General features: G+C 46.4%; 1 protein-coding gene across 4 annotated transcripts in view; it reads right to left on the bottom strand.

The window, feature by feature from the left end:
- Positions 1-21651, bottom strand: part of KYAT1 (kynurenine aminotransferase 1) — a 33595-nt gene extending 11944 nt beyond the window's left edge. Inside the window, exons 1-2 of one of the 4 annotated variants that reach the window (XM_060300337.2) lie at positions 21467-21651; positions 1566-3103 (exon numbers count right to left, since the gene is read on the bottom strand). In XM_060300337.2, the coding sequence (XP_060156320.1) occupies positions 1566-1676 (111 nt within the window). In that variant the 5' untranslated portion in view covers positions 1677-3103; positions 21467-21651. The remainder of the gene's footprint in view (positions 1-1565; positions 3104-21466) is intronic. The other 3 variants (XM_030858430.3, XM_060300338.2, XM_030858432.3) reach the window with 3 other exon arrangements.
- Between the last annotated feature and the right edge of the window lie 3 nt (positions 21652-21654).

Here is a 21654-nt window from a genome sequence, read left to right as displayed (position 1 = left end):
GTCCCCACAGCACGTCTATCAGAGGGACCAGGATAATCCCCATGTAAAGATGAGGACACTGAAGCTCAAAGAGATTCAGGGACTTCCCCAAGGTTGGAGGAGGAGCTGGACAGGACCCTGGTCAGGGTGGTGGCAACAGCAGCGCTCCTAGTGTCTGGCCCCTGCCCTGGATAAGGGCATGGGGACCGTCTGTATACAGGCCAGGCTTTTCCATCACCTGGGAGTCTTGCTGATGGGAATGATTTGCAGAGAGCCCAGCATGGGGCTGACACCTAGTAGGTGCTTTGCTAACATTGGCAGCCCTGTCCCTGACACCTCTCACCAGGCCTGGCACTCAGAACATGTCAAAATAGTTAAAAATGAGAGCGTGATCCCTGCCAGGGAAAATCATGTTATCACCCAAATGTTAGTCAGCAGTGATTATCTTTAGTTGGTTAGTTGACAGATATTTTTCTTCTCTTCCTTATAATTTTCGTATTTTCCAAATTTTCTAAAATAAAGGTTTTATTTTTATGATTAAAAAATGTGGGAGAAAATTACATTTTAGAGGAATGTTTGTAAATATGATATCTCAATATCAATAAAACAGGCTACAAAATAGCATGCACGGGATGATTATATTTTTTAAAATATACCCTAATATATATTTGTATGTGTATATATATTTTTATGACCATATGTGAATAGAAAAAAATTTAGAAGGAAACATACCAAATGTTAAGAAAGGTTCCCTCTGAGTGGTGGAATTACAGGTGATTTAATCATAAGTGCACTCTTCTCTGTTTCTAAGTTTCTTGTATGGAGAGCATACCATGTTTGACTGACTCTGATATGTGTATTGTTTGCACATTGCACTTTCAGATGTGTCTTAGAATCTATAGCACGAGTTTAACTGGCAATTTCCCCACTTACTAGTCCATAAAATAACAGTGCATCTTAATATTGATGGCATTATAGATTCAATGATATAAGGAATTACGTTTGAATCGGGTACGCATCATACTTAAAAAAATAAAGTGAAGATGAGTCGGGGCAGTGGGGGTAGGGGGGTAGAGGTTGGAGTGAGGGAGTTTGCGGAGGGCTGGGGTGGGCGAAGGAGTAAAGGGGTGGAGGGGCACAGAGAGAGAGCAAAGGGGGTGGATGGAGTTGAATGAGTTCAGGAAGAAGATAAAAAAGGGGGGACTCTAGAAACTTGGGGTGCTCAATGGAGTGACCTTTGAGTATGTCACACACTACTTGGATAAGTGAGGAACCAGTGCCTGTTCTTGAGCTTATGCATAATGTATTTATTCAGCCAACATTTATGAAGCACCTACTGTGTACCAAACACTGGGCTGGGCACACGGGGTGATGGGGACGCAGCAGCTCCAAGGAGACCATTCAGATGCATAGCTACAAGTTCTAGATTAGAAGCAAGGGCAAGGGAGAGGCCCACATCCAGGCTGCAGTCAGAGAAGGTCTCCTGAAAGAGGAGGCTCATGCACAGCTTTGAAGCCGGAACCAAGCCAGATCCCAGGACCCCTGGGGCACGCAAGCAGCAGAGCACGAGGGGCTAGAGCACTTACAGTCTGATGCAAACACCGGGCGAGCGAAGCTCCAGACTTCTTTCCCCGGAAGGGCCCCACCAGGTGCAAATAGATGGCCGCCGCATTCCTGAACATGCCTCCCAGAGCCATGGGGCACTGACGACGTCTCCTCCAAGGGCAGAGGAGAAGAGAGGAGAATGCCCTGGCCAGAAAATGGCTCTGAGCTCAGGATTTGGGTGCCCCCCCCCACAGCTCTAATAACAACAACAACAGTAAGTGCTAATATTTATTGAGTAGTCCCTGTGTGCCAGGCATGGCAGCAAGTGCTTTGTTGCATGGCTATCCTTCAGTCCTTGAAACCCTGGGACCCCTTCCCCCCCAGCAACCAGAGTGACCCTTTCAAAATGTAAATCACCTCTAATTAAAAAAAGATCCAGGGACTTCCCTGGTGGCACACTGGTTAAGAATCCACCTGCCAATGCAGGAGACACGGGTTTGAGCCCTGGTCCGGGAAGATCCCGTGTGCCGCTGCAATGAGAAGCCCACACACTGCCATGAAGAGTAGCCTCTGCTCGCCGCAACTAGAGAAAGCCCGCGTGCAGCAATGAAGACCCAACACAGCCAAATAAAAAAGATCCAGGGACTTCCCTGGTGGTCCAGTGGTTGAGACTCTGCGCTCCCAATACAGAGTGTAAGAGTTTGATCCCTGGTTGGGGAACTAAGATGCTGCCTACCACGTGGCAGCCAAAAAAAAAAAAAAAATCCAATTGAAGATTATGGATGGCCCCTAACATTAAAGACAGAGTCAACCTTACACGTTCTGACTCTGGAAACACACATATCACCTGCAAATTATTGCTGTGCTAAAACCAAATCTAAAGCAGATCATGCCTCTGGATTACTAAAATACAAGGGACAGAAGAAAATGTTAAATTACACCATGGAGATGCAATTAACAAATTCAGACTGATGGAAACTCTATAGAACAAATGACCCTGTTTCTTCAACAAATAAAATGCAAGAGGAAAAAAAAGCCTGGGACTTCCCTGGTGGCACAGTGGTTAAGAATCCACCTGCCAATGCAGGGGACACGGGTTTGATCCTTGGTCTGGGAAGATCCCATATGCTGTGGAGCAATTAAGCCCATGCAGCGCAACTACTGAGCCTGCACTCTAGAGCCTGCGGGCCACAACTATTGAGCCCGAGTGCCACAACTACTGAAGCCCGTGCACCTAGAGCCCGTGCTCTGCAACAAGAGAAGCCACTGCAAGGAGAAACCCATGCACTGCAACAAAGAGTAGCCCCTGCTCACCACAACTAGAGAAAGCCCCTGCGCAGCAACAAAGACATAACGCAGCCAAAAAAAAAAAAAAAGCCTGGAGCGTTATAGATTAAAAGAAACTCAACAGACATAAATAAAAAAGTGAATGCCTTGGGGCTTCCCAGGTGGCGCGGTGGTTGAGCGTCCGCCTGCCGATGCAGGGGACACAGGTTCGTGCCCTGGTCCGGGAAGATCCCACATGTCACGGAGCGGCTGGGCCCATGAGCCACGGCCACTGAGCCTGCGCGTCCAGAGCCTGTGCTCCGCAATGGGAGAAGCCACAACAGTGAGAGGCCCGCGTACAGCAAAAAAAAAAAAAAAAAAAAAATTAGACATTTTTGTGTCTCAAAGGATACCGTTAAGAAAGTGAAAAGAAAACCCACAGTATGGGAGAAAATATCTGCAAATCATAAATCTGAATCTCTCCAGAGATATAAATGGCTAGTAAGCACATGAAAAGATGTTCAACATCATTAGTCATTAGGTAAATGCCACATTAAGATACCACTTCATATCCACTAGAATGGCTATAACAAATAAGACAGATAATGACAAGTGTTTCGAGGATGGTGAGAAACTGGAACCCTTGTATATTGCTTCTGGGAATGTAAAATGGTGCAGCTGCTGTGGAAAACCATCTAGAAGTTCCTCAAAATGTTAAACATAGAGTTACTATATGATCCAGCAATTCTGTTCCTAGGTATACACCCAAGAGAAATGAAAAAAAATATGTCCACATAAAATCCTGTACATGAATATTCATAAGCAGCATTACTCCTAAGAGTCAAAAAAGTGGAAACAAACCTAAATGTCCACCAACTGATGAACAAAATGTGGTAAATCCATATGATTTAACAATGTCATTTGACAATAAGAGGGAATGAAGCACTGAATCACGCTACAACATGGATGAACCTTGAAACGTTATGCTAAGTAAAAGGAGCCCATTACCAAAGGCCACAAATTGCACCGATTCCATCGATATGCAACAGGCAAATCTAGAGAGACAGAGAGTAGATTAGTGTTTGCCTTGGGCTGGGAGTGGCATGGGAGGTGAGCGTGGGGAACGACTGCTAATGGGTACGGGTGTCTTTTATTTTTTTAAGATTTATTTATTTATTTATTTATGGCTGCGTCAGGTCTTAGATGCAGTGTGCGGGTTTTCTCTTCTCTAGTTGTGGCGCGCAGGCTCCAGGGCACATGGGCTCTGTTGTTGGCAGCATGTGGGCTCTAGTTGAGGCATGAGAGCTCGGTAGTTGTGGGGCGCAGGCTTAGTTGCCCCATGGCATGTGGGATCTTAGTTCCCTGACCAGGGATCGAACCCGCGTCCCCTGCATTGGAAGGCGGACTCTCTACCACTGGACCACCAGGGAAGTCCCGGTACGGGTGTCTTTTTGCTGTGATGAAAATGTTCTAAAATTAGATTGTGATCATGGTTTCACAAGTGTGAATATACAAAAAACCACTGAATGGTACACTTTAAGGTTGAATGGTACGTGTGTTATATTTCAATAAAGCTATTTTTTAAAATTTCCAAGGTTTAAAAAAAAGTCAGTGCCCTGGTAGTGGCCATGGGGATGTGTCTCTGCACTGCCAGGAGCCTAAGTGGCAGAGGGGACGGCTGTGCTCAGAAATCCATCCCCATCCTTAGCACAGAGGCCGTGCTTCCAAGGGCTGCTCCCAGCCAGTGCCCAAAGGACAGTGAGGCAAGCTGTTGCCGGGAGATGTGGCCCTCTCAAGGACTCCCACTGGCTTTCCTGGAACTCTCTGAGAACTGCACTGCATCTGAGACTTTTCCTTCCTTCCTCCCTCCCTCCTTTTCTTCCTTCCTTCTTTCCTTCTCTCTCTCCTCCAAGGGGGTCAGAATACAGCCCTAAAAAAGAAGTGGGTGTCTGGGTGTGAGGGGGACTGTTCTAGATTAAAAGACTAAAGAGACACTACTCGGCCATAAAAAAGAATGAAATAATGCCATTTGCAGCAACATGGATGTAACCAGACATTATCATATTGCAATACAAGTGAAGTAAGTCAGAAAGAGAAAGACAAATACCATATGATGTCACTTATACGTGCAATCTAAAATATGGCACAAATGAACCTGCCTATGAAACAGAAACAGACTCACGGACATAGAAATCAGACTTGCGGTTGCCAAGGGGGAGGGGATAGGGAGAGGGATGGACTGGGAGTTTGGGATTGGTAGATGCAAACTATTACATTTAGGATGGATAAACAACAAGGTCCTACTGTATAGCACAGGGAACTATATCCAATCTCCTGGGATAAACCATAATGGAAAGGAATATTAAAAAAAGAATGTATAGGGACTTCCCTGGTTGTCCAGTAAGGGAAAATGCACACCAGGGAACCATGGAGTGTCTCAGTGAAAGGGTCTTAGAACTTATTATAGGACCTATATGGGAAAAGAATCTAAAAAAGAGTGGATACATATGTATATGTATAACTGATTCACTTTGCTGCACAGCAGAAACTAACACAACATTGTAAGTCAACTGTATGCCAATAAAAATTTAAAACAAACAATTCGCTCCTCAAAAGAAAAAAAAAAGAACTAGTTTAGGATTTGGACTTTGGTGGGGTGATTTGGGTAAGGGCCCAAGGAGCGGGACTTTGCTCTGGATTGGTGCTTTCAGAAGCAGGGATAATTTTATGGTTGGAGATCTCAATAATTTTATTTATAGGGAGGGCAGGCTAGAGTGTGACTAGTTATCATTGGTAAGGAAGCTGCAGTCCCTCGGATTAGCCAGGAGAGGGGTGTGCTTCGTGTTGTGTGGCTTCAATAATATTTGGGTTTGTCTGTGTTTAGACATGATTATGGAGGAGTCTTGTTTTTTTTTTTTTTTTTGGTACGCGGCCCCTCACTGTTGTGGCCTCTCCCACTGCGGAGCACAGGCTCCGGACGCGTAGGCCCAGCGGCCATGGCTCACAGGCCCAGCTGCTCCGCGGCATGCGGGATCCTCCTGGACCGGGGCACGAACCTGCGTCCCCTGCATTGGCAGGCGGACTCCCAACCACTGCGCCACCAGGGAAGCCCCAGGGGTCTTGTTTTTGTCTTGATTCCTCAAGGTCACAGAATGGCTTTGTCTGATGTCGATGTTCCGCGAAATTGTTCAGGTGCAACACAAGACCAAATCTGTAGGTGCCAGACAGCTCCTGGATTCCAGATTCTGCTTTTCTTTTTCTAAATCCTCATACTAAGAATAAAATCCAAAGTCTTTACCATGTACCATGAGGCCGTATTAAATCAGACGTGAGGCCTCCTGTGCCGGGGATATCCTGCCACTGTCCGTTTCGCTTGCTGTCCCCTAGCCACACTCACCATTCCTGTCTGTTAGTTGTTCTCCTTATTCACTCTCCTTATCCTATAGCAGCGCCAGCAAACGTTTTCTGCATTGGGCCAGTGCAAATATTTTAGGCTTGACAGGACAGACAGTCTGTTGCAGCTTCTCAAGTCTGCTGCTGTAGTGGGAAAGCAGCCTTAGACAACACGTACACACACAGGCGGCAGCGGTTTGCCCTGTGGCCTCATTTTTCCGATGGATCTAAGGAGAGGTGTTGATATTTCACTTTGCTCAGCTTTTTATTCATAAGGACAGAATAACTACTTCTAAGCTCCTTATGTGCCGGACTGGAAACCGGAAGTCCAATATAACCTACCTGTTCACACCATTTCATAACTATCAGTACAACGCTCAAATTTTATTAGAGAGGGGAAATAAAAGGAGAGTAATTTATAAACCAGTAATGGATATTTTAATATGTAAATGCTCAGGCTTGTCCACACTAGAAGATTCTAGGAAGTAGAGAGCTGTTGGCACCTGCTTATAAGAAATGTCTGGCCTAAACTAGGCAACTCCCTAGCCTAGTCCCTTCTAAACCCCTCCTAACCTAGCCTCTTCCTCTAAGGTCCTTCAAAGCATCTCAGAGCCCTGAAAACTAGCCATCTGTCCAAAGGTGGGGCAATTCCTCCTCTGTTCCTCACTCCATCCTCAGCTTCTGCCAAGCATGTTCTCTGGCCAGGCCCTGGCATAGCGCTGAGACTACAGTGTGGATCAGGCCTGGTGAGAGATGCCCACAAACACTGTCTCCTTCATTATCCAGCAAGTATTTCCTGACAAGTGCAAAAATGTGTGTTATGGCTCGAATTGTGTCCTCCAAAAGGATATGTCCAAGTCCTAACCTCTGGTACCTGTGAATATGGCCTTATTTGGAAATGAGATCTTTGAAGATGTAATCAATTTAAGACAAGGTCATACTGGATAAGAGCGGACCTTAATCCAATATAATTTGTGTCCTTATAAGAAGAGGACAAGAGACACAGACATACAGGGAGAAGGTCATGTGAAGATGACGGCAGAGATTAGAGTAGAGCACCTACAAGTCAAGGAACACCAAGGGCTGCTGGCAGCACCGAAGCTAAGAGAAAAGCGTGGGCCAGATTCTCCTCTGGAGCCTTCAGAGAAAGCATGGTCCCAATGACACCTTGATTTTGGACTTCTGGTCTCCAGAACTGTGAGAGAATAAATTTCTGTTGTTTAAACCGCCCAGTTTGTGGTACTTTGCTGCGGACGACCAGGAAACATACAGTGGGACACTAGGGGGCGCTGGGGACACAGCCCCCCCCCCCCCCCCCCCCCCCCCCCCGCCGCCGCATGCAGGAGTTAGGGAGGGCTCCTTGGAGGATGTGGCCTTCCAGCTGAGTCCCAAAGGAGGGAAAAGGGTGCCAGGTGGTGCAAAGGCCCGTGGAACAGAACTGTGAGATTCCAGGAGCTGGGAAGTCAGTCCGGCCAGAGTTCACCCTCTAACTTCTCAGAATCGAGAGTACTCCCTGGAAACTGGAGGTACTCCCTGATCCCTGTGGATCCAGAACCAGAGCTTGGAGCAACAAAGGGCAGTGTGATTATTATCTGAGGAGGGGCATTCCACCATGTGTCATGCCAGGGGGTGGTTGTCGGCATGCTTCAGCTTCCCTCAGCCAGAGGGCAAGAGGCCCATGGCTGGGTCTGAGCCCAGTGCTGGTTATAGTGGGCGCCTTGTGACCACTGCGTGTTCTAGGGGGACCAACCATCCTGCTTGCCTGGGATTGAGGTGTTTCTCGGGATGCAGAACTTTCAGTGCTAAAACCAGGACCATCCTGAGCAAACGGGGATGGGTGGTCCCCTCAGATCGGCCAAATGTAGGGCTGCTGCTCCTGTCCTGTGCCTGATGTCCTGCTGACTCCTCCAGATGGGCTTAATCCTATGGGACCCCCCTTGACCATCTCCTGACCACTTGGTTCAAAATCTGTGGGTGCCTGGTAGGCTGATCCTCTCTCTGACACGGTCACCCACATCACTCCATGTCTATCATTTCTGTCCTTTCTCCTAAGGTGGCTACACCTCCTCTGCCCTAAATCATGCTTTCATCATCTCACCGGATTACAGAGGTAGGAATAATATTAACACAACCAGCTCTAATTTGCTCACTTGGCACCAGGCACTGCAATAAAGACTGTACTCATGTCATTGGACCTTTTCAACAGTCCTGGAAAGCAGGTGCTATTTTCACCTCCATTAATAAGCAAGGAAATTCATAATAATGAAAAAATAATAACAAACACTCAAATGGAGCTCCTGAAGGTCGGGGGAGGGTCTGCATCCCTGGATACCCAGTAAATGGCAGAAACTCACATGGGAAAAGATCCCAGCTTGTGGCCCTTTCCTCTCCTCTGCCCCAATCTCAGCCCTTCACCCTCACTGCCAGCTCTCAGGAAAGGTGGTACCTTGGGGCTGGAGGTGGCCTGGGACACCTGGCTCCATGGAGGGCGAGGAGAGCCTGTGCTGGATGAGGATACGCTTAACCAGTCTCGCTGCCTCGGGGCTGGGGCTGGAAACCAGGTTGGGGCTTTCACTGCAGAGCACTGCCAGGGCAGGGGGCGGTGTGTGTGTCCGGGTGAGTCTGTGGGCACGGGAGTGAGCATTACACTGCACCCTCTGTGGGGCAGATTTGTCCTGCCAAACATTTGGTGCTCCCCTGGGATCAGGCACCAAGCAGACCCCTGAGGAGAGGACTAGAACACAGGCTTTGGGGTCACGCAGACCTTGGCTGTGTGACCCAGGGCAAATCACTTCTCCTCTCTGAATGTCAGTTTCCCTGTCTATAAAATAAATAAAAATAAGATAATTCATGGAGGGACTTCTCTGGTGGTCCAGCAGTTAAGACTCCATGCTCCCAATGCAGGGGACCCAGGTTCGATCCCTGGTTAGGGAACTAGATCCCACATGCCGCAACTAAAGATCCCACATGCCACAACTAAAAGCTCCCGCACGCCACAACGAAATCCCGTGTGCCGCAATGAAGATCTGGCACAGCCAAATAAATAAAAATAAAATAAATAAATATTTAAAAAAGAGATAATTCATGGAAAGCACTTCACTTAGTGCCTGGCACATAAAGGGTGACCGTAAATGACAGGTTTTACTATGTTTGTTTTGGCCATACCACACAGCTTGCGGCATCCTAGTTTCCCAACCAGGGATCGAACCTGTGCCCCCTGCAGTGGAAGTGTGGATTCTTAACCTGGTTATTGGACCACCAGGGAAGCCCCAGTGACAGATATTAATAATAGAGTGGGCACTTTTTGGAGCTAGATGTGTGTGAATTCACACATGCTCACTGGTGGGGCTGACTTCTCCGTCAGATCTCCTCAGGAGGCTTAGTGCTGAGGGCCTGTGATAGTTTCAGGAGCCTATGAAAATGTTTTCATTTTAATTTATTTTAAAATAAGAAATAAAGAGAATATAATAACAATGAATTGTATAATAATGAATCCAGCCTGGATGATATCTGTTATTTACACCAACATAGTTGTAAAATATAATTTTGTTTTTGTAAAATATAACTTTTATTATTTTTTTTTAATGGAGAAAGGGGTCCATGAAGTAAAAGTGAATAGGGTCCCTGAAAGTTTTAATGTGACTTTGAACATGGGTACATCTGTGTGTGGTTGTGATGTCATGTGCAGATAAAAGTGTTTGAGGGATGGGTGGGTGGGATGAACTGGGAGATTGGGACTGACATATATACACTACTATGTATAAAATAGATAACTAATGAGAACTTACTGTATAGCACAGGGAACTCTACTCAGTGCTCTGTGGTGACCTAAATGGGAAGGAAATCTAAAAAAGAGGGGATATATGTATACGTATAACTGATTCACTTTGCTGTACAGCGGAAACTAATACAACATTGTAAAGTAACTGTGCTCCAATAAAAATCAATTTAAAAAAAAAGAGTGTTTGCCCCTGAGCACTTGTCCACATCTCTGTGTTTGTGAGCATGTGGGCATCGTGGGGACAGTTTCCAGGAACTTGAAGGGGAGGGAGAAGCCACTGGGGGTCTGAACCGAGGGCAGGAAGGGCACAGGTGGCCACGTGGGCTGCCCTCACCAGCAACACTGCCTGATGTCAAGGCAGGAGGGGAAGTGGGTGCTTGTTGTTCTTGAAGCTGCCAGCAGTGGGCATGAAAAGCCAGCCCTGTCTAGACTTCCAGCTAGCTGGCCCTGGGGATCCACACATTAGGCCACAGGACAACTTTCGTGCCTCAAGAGGGGGCTGTGGCCTCACTTCATAGAAGAGGTCCACCGTGGGGAGCTTGCTGGTCCAGGCCCACCTCGAGGCAGGACTGCTGGCCTCCCAGTCCAGAGTTCTCCCACTGACTGGGCTGACCTAGAGACCTCCACAGGAACTCATTCATAAGCACCTGGGGGCTCTCACCGGGGACCCATTCAACTCATTCAAGGGCAGCCTTTCCCAGGCCACACCCATCTCCAACTCCCCATGTGCCTCATCTCTCATCTTCCAGGAGGCAGGTCTTCCCTGGACAACTCCTCTGTAGCCCTGAAGTCTATGCTAAGGGTAAGGACAATGGCCTTTTATTTACTGCACACTTTCTCTGTGCCAGGCTGCCTGCCGAGCACCTCACAGGGTCCATCACTTTATTTATTTATGAATTTTATTTTATTTATTTTTATTAGTCATTAGTCATCAATTTTATACATCAGTGTATACATGTCAATCCCAATCTCCCAATTCATCACACCACCATCCCCACCCCCCCGCGGCTTTCCCCGCTTAGTGTCCATACGTTTGTTCTCTACATCTGTGTCTCAATTTCTGCCCTGCAAACCGGTTCATCTATACCATTTTTCTAGGTTCCACCTATATGCGTTAATATACGATATTTGTTTTTCTCTTTCTGACTTACTTCACTCTGTATGACAGTCTCTAGATCCATCCACGTCTCAACAAATGACCCAATTTCGTTGCTTTTTATGGCTGAGTGGTATTCCATTGTTATATATATCCATTCGTATATCCATTCATTTGTCGATGGGCATTTAGGTTGCTTCCATGACCTGGCTATCGTAAATAGTGCTGCAATGAACACTGGGGTGCATGTGTCTTTTTGAATTATGGTTTCCTCTGGGTATATGCCCCGTAGTGGGATTGCTGGGTCATATGGTAGTTCTATTTTTAGTTTTTTAAGGAACCTCCATACTGTTCTCCATAGTAGCTGTATCAATTTACATTCTCATCAACAGTGCAAGAGGGTTCCCTTTTCTCCACACAGGGTCCATCACTTTTAATTCCACCAGAAAGGTTCCATCAAGAGGCTAAGTCACACATCCAAGGCCACAGCTAGCATGTAGCAGAGCCGGAATTTGAACTCAGGACACTGACTTCAAAGCCTGTATTCACTGCCACTGTGGAGCAAGGGGAGGCTCTGAGCAGTGACATGACGGCCCCTTAGGCCACTGACTCCTACTTCCAGAAAGAGCCAAAGAAGCACAGACTGATAGGTGTTCAAGGGGAAATGAGAGAATTTGGTCCAGTCACTCACATTTTACGGATGGGGATACTGATGACCAGGGAGGGGAACTCACCAGCCCAGATTCCAGTAGGACCAGGTCACCTGAGTCACAGTCCTGGCATTTTTCTCATCCTAGCAGGCTGCTTAGGACATTATGCACATGGCCCAGAGGAAGCTGCTCAATAAACTTTTGTTGAATGAGAGAATTAATGTCTACTCTCCAACCAGACTGTGAGCTCCATTAGAACAAGGACTCTCCTCTGTTCATCTTTTTACTGTCAACATCTGGATCAGGGACTTAGGTGCACAACTTTTTATCGCTTCAGCAAATATTTATCGAACTTCTGTTATGTGCTATGCCCTAGGCTAGCCGCCAGGCACACAAGGGTGAATAGGATACCTTCCTTTCCTTCAAGGTGTGCACACAGAATGAAGGAGACAAACAAGTAACCAGACCATTCTAATATAGTGTGAGCCTTAATATGCAAAGGATTCTTATAAATCAATAACAAAAGCCCAACATCTCAATAGGAAAAAAAAAGTGTGCAAAAGATATAAATTCACACAAAAAAGAAAATAGTCAATAAACTTGAAAAGATGCTGAATCTTGTCATAATTAACAAAATGCAAACTAAAGTGAAACACTATTTTCTGCCTCTCAGGCAGAGAATAAGAAGATTAAGATCCACCAAGTGAACACTATGGTGCACTAAAAGTCATTGGTATAACTTTTGGAGGGCAACTTAATAATAGTGACTTATATTACTCTTTGACTTAACACTTCATCTTCTAGAAGTATCTTACAGGAATATTCATACATATACATAAAGAGGTATCCACCTGGATGATTTGTGCAGCATTGTGTGTGAGAGAGAAAAACTTGGAGACAATCTGATGTCCATCAGTTGGAGGCTGGTTCAATTTGTTATGATTTATCCATACAATGGAATATTGTGCAGCCATCAAAAGGAATGAGATCACCCCTAGCATTCTGACATGAAAAGATATTCAGGTTACATGAAAAATGCGTGTTGATTTCAAAACTTACTACAAAGCTACAGTAATCAAAACAGTGTGGTACTGGCATAAGGATAGAAATACAGACCAATGCAACAGAATTGAGAGTCCAGAAATAAGCCCAAACATCTATGGCCAATTGATTTTTGACAAGGATGCCAAGACCATTCAATGGGGGAAACATAACCTCTGCAACAAATGGTGGTAGGGGGACTTCCCTGGCAGTCCAGTGGTTAAGACTTCACATTCCAATACAGGAGGCATGGGTTCGATCCCTGGTCGGGGAGCTAAGATCCCACATGCCTCGCGGCCAAAAAACCAAACAGAAGCAAATTGTAACAAATTCAACAAAGAATTTAAAAATGGTAAACATCAAAAAAAAATCTTTAAAAAACAAAACAAAACAAATGGTGCTAGGACAACTGGATAGCCCCTCGCAAAAGAATAAAGTTGGACCTCTATCTCACTCCATCTACAAAAATTAACTCAAAATGAAACAATGACCTTGATCACATTCTTGATAGTGTCCTTTGATGCACAAAAGTTTTACATTTTTATGAAGTCCAAACATAGAATTACCTTATGACCCAGCAATTCCACTCCTAGGTATATACCGGAAAAAAATAAAAACATATGTCCACGCAGAAACTTGTACATGAATGTTAATACCAGCGTTATTCATAATAGTCAAAACGTGGAAACAACCCAAATGTCCTTCAACAGAAGAATGGGTAAATTAGGGTATATTCATACAATGGAATATTATTTAACCTTAAAAAGGAACAACAGACATATTGATACATGGTACAATACAACTTGAATGAACCTCGAAAACATTATCCTAAGAAGTCAAGCACAAAAGGTCACCTATTGTATGATTACTTTTATAGGATATATCCAGAATAGGCAAATCTATAGAGTCAGAAAGCAGATTAGAAGTTACTAGGGCCTGGGAGGGGGAAATGTGGAGTGATTATTCAATGGGTGTTTTTCTGAGATAATGAAAACATTTTGAAACTAGAGGGAAGGGGTGGTTGCACAACACTGTGAATATACTAAATGCCACTGACCTGAACACTTTAAATGGTTAATTGTATGTTATGTGCATTTTACCTCAATTTTAAAAATGTATGGTAGGAAAAAAAGGCAGGTTGAAGACAATATACTCCATTTGCATTTTAAAATTATACCGATAGATACATATGTGGTGGTACATGCATACACATACACAGTCCTCACTTCCCACTGTACTGTGGGACTGTGAAAATGACCATGCAAGCTGAAATCACGCAAAGAGAACTTAATTAATGGGAAAAATTATGATTGTTCTGTGACCTTTCAAAGTTGTTGTTGAAGCATTAAAAACTCTTGATGGTCTGTTACACATGTAGAGACAAATGAAAAAGTAGTAAAACTAGTAATAAATTTAATACTTATTAAATTACTAGTGTAATTTAAATTAAAAACATTGGAATTCAAGAGTTTTCTTTCTTTATCAAAATGTATCAAGGACGATCCAGCAATCTCACTTCTGGGTATACATCCAAAGGAAGCGAAAACCCTGTCTCAAAAGATACCTATACTCCCATGTTCATTGCAGCATTATTCATGAGAGTTAACATTTGGAAACAACCTAAGGGTCTGTTGATGGTTAGATGGATAAAGAAAGTGTGGTATTTATGTATATACAATGGAGTATTATTCAGTCTTTAAAAAGAAGGAAATCCTGCCATTTGTGATGACATGGATGAAACTGGAATACATTATGCTAAATGAAATAAGCCAGAAAGAAAAAAGACAAATACTGCATGGTATCACTTATACAGAAACAGAGTGTATAATAATGGTTGCCAGGTGCTTGGGGATGGGGGAAAATAGGGAGGGGTTGATAAAAGGGTACAAACTTTCAGTTATAAGATGAATGAATCTGAGGATCTAACTGGTGACTATAGTAGATAATACTGTATTGTATAATTGAAATTTGCTGAGAGAGTAGATCTTCTCCCTAAAAAAAGGGTAACTATGTGAGGTAATGGATGTATCAATTAACTTGATTGTGGGAATCATTTCACAATGTATACATATATCAAATCATCACATTGTACATTTTAAATATATTACAGTTTTATCTGTCAATTACGCCTCAATAAATCTGGGGAAAATTATCAAGAGTAGTTTGAACAGTGCTTGCCTTCTTCCTGTAGTGTAACTTGAGATACAGAAAAAGCATCTTTTCTATGCATTGGTGAGTCATCATACTCCTTTCTAAGTTTAGATCAACTTAAAACATTTTATCCTTTGTACTTTCAATGTCATGAAATATATCTGGCAGTTCCTTTAATGTGATGTTTTTGCTGGCATCACTTCCTCAGGACAACTTCATCCTTTTTGTCAGAACCACTCCCATTCATATGTCGATAGGTGTACCTTCACCAAGTTTCCCTGGCTGCATACCTAGAGTTTCTGGAATAGCAAATAGCTGTGGTGTCAACATTCCCAGAGCCAGCTATTTTTTAAATCACTCCATTTATCTTCAGTTCAAATTGCCCTTTCAGTGTTATCACTCTGCATTTCTGTGCTGCACTTTCATGCGTGTTGGCCAATTCCCTCTTTTGCTGATACATTTTTATAAAATGTCACATGGGTTTATCACAGGGAGACAGGAGGCAACACAAGGACATGCTTTGCTGTCTGTGTAGGAACCGAATAACACGCGTGGTGACCAATCAACAACAGGCTTTGAAAGAAGAGGTGTAACTGGTCACTGGCCATTATGCATCTGTCATTTCCACAGCGATTTGTGGATGGAAGAGCTAGCAGCAAAGTCCATACTTAATGCAATTACTCACAGTTAACATAACATGGCAACTGAAATCTGAACAGTGTTATTGAGGGACTGGTGTTGTTTAACTAAACCGTGGTATCTGAAACTCATACAAAGCAAGTACTGCCTGATTATATACTGTATATGTTTGTGCATGAATTATTAACAGTGGCTCTCCCTGGGACTGGCTTGGGGGGGTCTTATAAACTTCCATGCAGTTTTTGTTTTGTTTTGTTTTGTTTTTTTAATGAGGCTGCGAAGTTCTGGAATCAGACTGTGGACTGAAGTCATTTACTAGCTGTGTGACTTTTGGAGAATTACTAACCCTTTCTGAGAATCATTTTTGAAGTGAGAATAATGATAGTTCCTGCCCCATGGGTTGCAGTGAGAAGTCAATGAGATAACACGTGAAAACCACTTAGCCTGGTGCTGGGCAAGGAGTCAGTGTTCCACAAATGTCATCATTGTTATTGTTATTACTAAAATTTAGTCTGAGAAGTGCTGCAATGCAGGCAGCTCTCGGGAGGCCAACCCTGCCTGGAGAAGGGAGCAGAGATGCACCAGGTGACCTTTAGGACACCTTCCTGTGCAGCCTCCCAGGCATCTAAGGTCACAGGTTTCCTTGCTGCCAGGCAAGGGGCTGGTGCCCGGCGGTCAGTGCCCCGCCTAACACACGCCTCCATCAATCCGGGCAGCTATTGGCCACCTTCGCAGCCAGAAGGCACCACGACTAGTGAACAGCAGGTGGGTGACCCCTCGGAACACGCCTCAGCGACCAATACTCTGGCGGCTGATGTCAGCTACACCTCCCGCTGGGTACAGCCTGCGTTGAGACTGGATAAAGTCCAAAGCCTCCCTAGCCTGGCCTTTGGAGCTGGCCTGAATCCAGACTCTGCAGCTTCCATGTTCTCTCCTCTTCCAGACATACGAATCCTTTGCTCTTGAACAGACGTTGCCCATCTTTGCTCAAGCTGTGCCCTGCCTGACATGCCCTTTAATCTGATCCCCCTGGCAGGGCTGAACCCCAGCTCCGCCTCCTCTCTGAAGCCTTCTGGGTCAGCCTGGGCCTTCCTCTGAACTCAGAGCACCTACTATGCACCTGCCCCCCTGTGCTAAACTCTCATCTTCACAGCAGCCTATAGGAAGGCATCATCGTCCCTATTTTGTTCAAGAGGAGAATGAACAAAGCTTACTCAGCTGAGAGAGGCTGAGCCGGGATTCAAACCCTGGTTCGTCTATTTCCAAAGTCTAAACTCTTCCCCCCCAAATCCTTCTTTCAGGAGGTGGGTGCTGCTGCCTCTATCAGCTCAGAAGCACATCAGTCCCTGGGGACAGGAGCCACGTCTTTTCCAGCTTCCACCCTGCATGGCAGCTTGCAAGGACAGGCAAGGTGATTTTGTCTTTGCAGCCTAGCCCTACATCACCTAAGCCAATTCTGTGCAGTAAGGATATTTGGTTTTATTTATTAAAAAAAAAGTTTTTTCGGGCTTCCCTGGTGGCGCAGTGAGTGGTTGAGCGTCCACCTGCCGATGCAGGGGACACGGGTTCGTGCCCCGGTCCAGGAAGATCCCACATGCCGCGGAGTGGCTAGGCCTGTGAGCCATGGCTGCTGAGCCTGCATGTCCGGAGCCTGTGCTCCGCAACGGGAGAGGCCACAACAGTGAGAGGCCCGCGTACCGCAAAAAAAACCCACCAAAAAACAAAACAAAACAAAACAAAAAAAATTTTTTTTTCAATTTTTTGGCCATGCGCGCAGCATGTAGGATCTTAGTTCCTGACCAGGGATTGAATCTGCGCCCCCTGCGGTGGAATGGTGGAGTCTTAACCACTGGATGGCCAGGGAAGTCCCAAGGATATTTGGTTTTAGTGTTTCTCAATAGCGGCACACTTGGTATTTGGGCTGAGTCAGTTCTTTACTGGGCAGATTTATACAGTGCCTAGAAGGATGTTTAGCACACCTGGGCTCAAAATGTCAGAAGCCCCCTCCCTCTCCAGTTACTGAGAAAACACAAACCATGGCACCTCTGGAGAAGAGGCCTGGGAGGGGGTACCATGCCCAGGCAAGACCAGTCTGTTACATGAAAAACCACAGAAGATGAAAGCTTGGATTTGGAACTTGGACTTGGATAAAACGGTCCCAGCTCCACTCCACTAGCTATAGGATCTTAGTCGTGCCATACCAGGGTCAGCTTCCTCATCTGTGCAGTGGGGACAATAATAATGCAATCACCCCCAGAAAGCATGTAGCACAGGTCCTAGCCTACTTAACCTGTCAATGACAATAAGCTAGTAACATTTAAACCTATAAGACTTTCCATAAGGGCTTCCCTGGTGGTGCAGTGGTTAAGAATCTGCCTGCCAATGCAGGGGACACGGGTTCGAGCCCTGTTCAGGGAAGATCCCACATGCCACAGAGCACCTAAGCTTGTGTGCCACAACTACTGAGCCTGCGCTCTTGTGCCCGAGAGCCACAACTACTGAGCCCGTGTGCCACAACTACTGAGCCTGTGTGCCACAACTACTGAAGCCCACGCATCTAGAGCCCGTGCTCCACAACAAAAGAAGCCACAGCAATGAGAAGCCCGCGCACCGCAAGGAAGAGTAGCTCCTGCTCGCTGCCACTAGAGAAAGCCCGCGCGCAGCAATGGAGACCCGATACAGCCAAAAATAAATAAATAAAATAAATTTATTTTTTAAAAAAAGGAATGCAAGAAACAAAAGAAGCAAAACAAACAAAAAAAAGACTTTCCATAAAAATTAGTTAACCAAAGAGGACAACAAAATCTCTTGCAGATAATGAATCCTGATTTTTCTGTTTGTTTGTTTTGGATCTAAAAACACAGAGTCCCTACAAGACGAGTGTTTGGTGAAAGCTTGTCAAGTCAACAGTTCTGCCCCAAGGGAGGTGACAGCCTATCTGGGGAGCCCCAACAAGTACACTGACTTAGACACAGTTCCCCTTAGCTTTGGAATTGGCAAGAGAGAGAAATGGCTTCTGGAGCCCAGACTGCAGGTTCTGGGCCAGAGGGGTTGGCGGGTGGGGATCCTAAGTTAGATACACAGTAGCAAAGCCACTCCTTTTTCCTCCTGGCACAGGATCCAGATCCAGAATCGGAATCTCACTCTTTAGGGCAGTTTTACACATGCAAGAAAAAACAATATATGTATATATATTTAGTGCCTGGCAGGAAGATTAGAGAGCGTCGTATCAGTTTTACAGATGGAGAAACTCTCAGAGTGGAGAAATGACTTACCCAAAGTGAAAGTCTTAGAAAAGCACAGAAGGACCCCAGCTGTGAATCCAAAGCTTGTATCACTGTCCAAGAATGAGGAAGTGAGATGAGGGTTTGGGAAATATTTCAGGGAGATGGCAGTGCCATCTGAGAGTGGGATGTGGCCCCAGGTCTGTTAGGGTAGGAGCGACGGTAATTCCTCGCTTGCTGCAGGTGGAGTGACTTTGGACTGCTGGCTACAGAAGCGGGGGGGCATGCCCAGCTAGATGTCCCAGCACACAGGCAACCTGATAACCCCAGCGGGCACAGATGGCCAGGGAGACAGGAGGGACATTCCTGTGCTGACACACCTTTGTTCACATGGGCAGAGTTTCTACGTCAGCAAGTGGGCTGCCACTCTGGGGGCCGAATGAATGGGGGGAGGGGGCACCAGTGTGAAGGACTTCCTCACTGCTAACTCTCCTGTGTTCCTTTGTTGCCTCCATCTGGATTATGAAATTAGGGAGTCCTACCCTTTGGGGATGCAGAAGGTTAAGTGTGGCCTGGAGGGTGGGAGGCCACAGATGTTGCCATGAGGAGACATTCTCTAGGAGGAAAGAGCAATTCAGGCAGAAGCCATCTGATCATTTCTAACCTGCATAGTCTCTGATCATGTCAGTTATCTTCAGGCATGAGGACGTCTCTGCTCCAGTCTCCAGCTTCATCATTTCTCCTCCCAGATATCTTATGTATCTTTCAGTCACAGATTAAAAGTTACCTCCTTTGAGAAGCCCTCTGTGACTCCACCCGGGCTGGACTAGGGGCTACCTCCTCTGTGCTCCCAAGGCCTAAGCTTCTGCTCACCCACCACAGTGCTCATCACAGGTGCTAACTGCTGGGTTGTCTGTTGCCCTGAGCAGACTCCAAGGACAGGAACTGTGTGTCTGTCCTGTTCGACATCAGCTCCACAGCCTCTGGCAGCTCAACTAGCCCATCTGAGGCGTCTCAAAGAATTAGTGCTGGGGCTTCCCTGGTGGCGCAGTGGTTGAGAGTCCGCCTGCCGATGCAGGGGACATAGGTTCGTGTCCCTGTCCGGGAAGATCCCACATGCCGCGGAGCGGCTGGGCCCGTGAGCCACGGCCGCTGAGCCTGCGCGTCCGGAGCCTGTGCTCCGCAACGGGAAAGGCCACAACAGTGAGAGGCCCGCGTACCACAAAAAAAAAAAAAAAAAAAAAAAAAAGAATTAGTGCTGATGACCCCAGGAGGCTGAGGGAGAGACCAAGGAGCTCAACAACCTCTCCAGAAGTGGGGGAGTGAAGACTTGTGGGGACCCCCTTTGGGCAACTTTTTTAAATTGAAGTACAGTTGATTTACAATGTTGTGATGGACAACTTTCTTAACTTCTCTGTACTTCACCTACTGACCTGTAAAATGGAGCTAGTCTGCCTGTAAAGCACAAAGTAGGACACGAGGGAGCACTCAGTGTCAGTGACTGTAGTTAGTGCTACAGGAGGGGGCGTGGAGGCTCAGGGAAGTACATGCCAGGTCCAGAGTCTCAAGGCTGGAAAGGGTTCTGGCCTCCAATGTGTGCCTCTCTTCATTTTGCACTGCTGGTTGTCTCCTGTCTGTTCCACTTGCTCAGTCCATAAACAGCCAATAAATAGCTGCTGGATGCCTGCTGGGTGCCAGGTCCCAAGCTGAGTGTTGCATGGTTGATAACAAAAAAGCTTTTCAGGAAGGAGCGGGATGAGGAAGAATGGTGGGCATTAGCATAAAATCCTCCCTGGCTCAAATTCCAGCTTTTCCACTTCCTGGCTATGAGATATTACTAAGGTCCCTAATCTCTGAGACTGTTTCCTCCTCTAATAATGGGGAAATACAAGACCTCCCAGCAGGAGAGCTGAAACCAGGCACTGGTCAGCTAGATAAATGGGAGCCAGTTATTATCTGCAGCATCCCACTTTATTTTTAACCAACCTGTTCGCTTGGTAGTAAATTCTTCCCCCTTGTCCGGGCACCCACGACCCCGGTTCTCCTGTCGGAGGCCACCACTGTTAACAACTCGTGCATCTCACCAGCCGGCTGGTGCACACACCGGCAGACACCCATGCCCCCACACGCGTTCTTTCACACAAACGGTAGCACCAATCAGCGCTGTTCTTTTCTCCCCTTCCCTTTTCCATCTACGGTATCTTGGAAGTGGTCCCATATTAAGCATTTTTCTTTTTAGCGGCTGCATAGTATTCCATTGTATGGATTCTCTTTTGGCGTGCTTGCCGTTACTATTATAAATATGGGAACTCCGAGGACTTAGGATCCCTAGAGCTGTCGAGCTGGAGTCCGGCACCCGGTTCCAGCCCCGGCTCTGCCCAGAATTCTCCCAGTCGCCTTGGGCTCCCTCTCCCCACCGGTACCGGTACCGGTACCGTACGATCGCGGGGGTGGGGGTGGGGCGGGGGATGGGGGTGCAGAGAGGACCAGCCTGGCGGGTCCCAGCGTCCGAGTGCGGGTCGGAGAGTAGCGCGCGCAACAGCTCCCGTCTGGTTCAACCTTTCAGCGTAGCCACTCCGCTATAACAGAAGCACCAAACGCAACGAGTAGTCTGGCACAATCGACCTTGTAACCGGTTTCCAGGCCCTCCCGCCTCGGCACCTGACCCCGGGGCAGTAACGCTCCGGCACCAGCTACTCACCCCTGCCTCGGCCGCTTCACCTTTCGTCCCCAGGCGCCGAAGGTTACAGCCGTCCCTGTCGTTTTAAGGGGGCCGAGCCCGGGCTCCGCTACTTCCGCCCCAAAGCAACATGGTGCCTGCAGGGAGAGGGTGCAGGCGTGAAGAGAGCTCCCCTCAAAAAGATGGCAACGCCCTGGTGGCCCCGTTCG

Source organism: Globicephala melas, chromosome 6, assembly GCF_963455315.2.
Source record: "Globicephala melas chromosome 6, mGloMel1.2, whole genome shotgun sequence".
In the NCBI taxonomy this organism is placed as follows: Eukaryota; Metazoa; Chordata; class Mammalia; order Artiodactyla; family Delphinidae; genus Globicephala; species Globicephala melas.
This window is presented reverse-complemented; position numbering and strand designations above follow the sequence as displayed.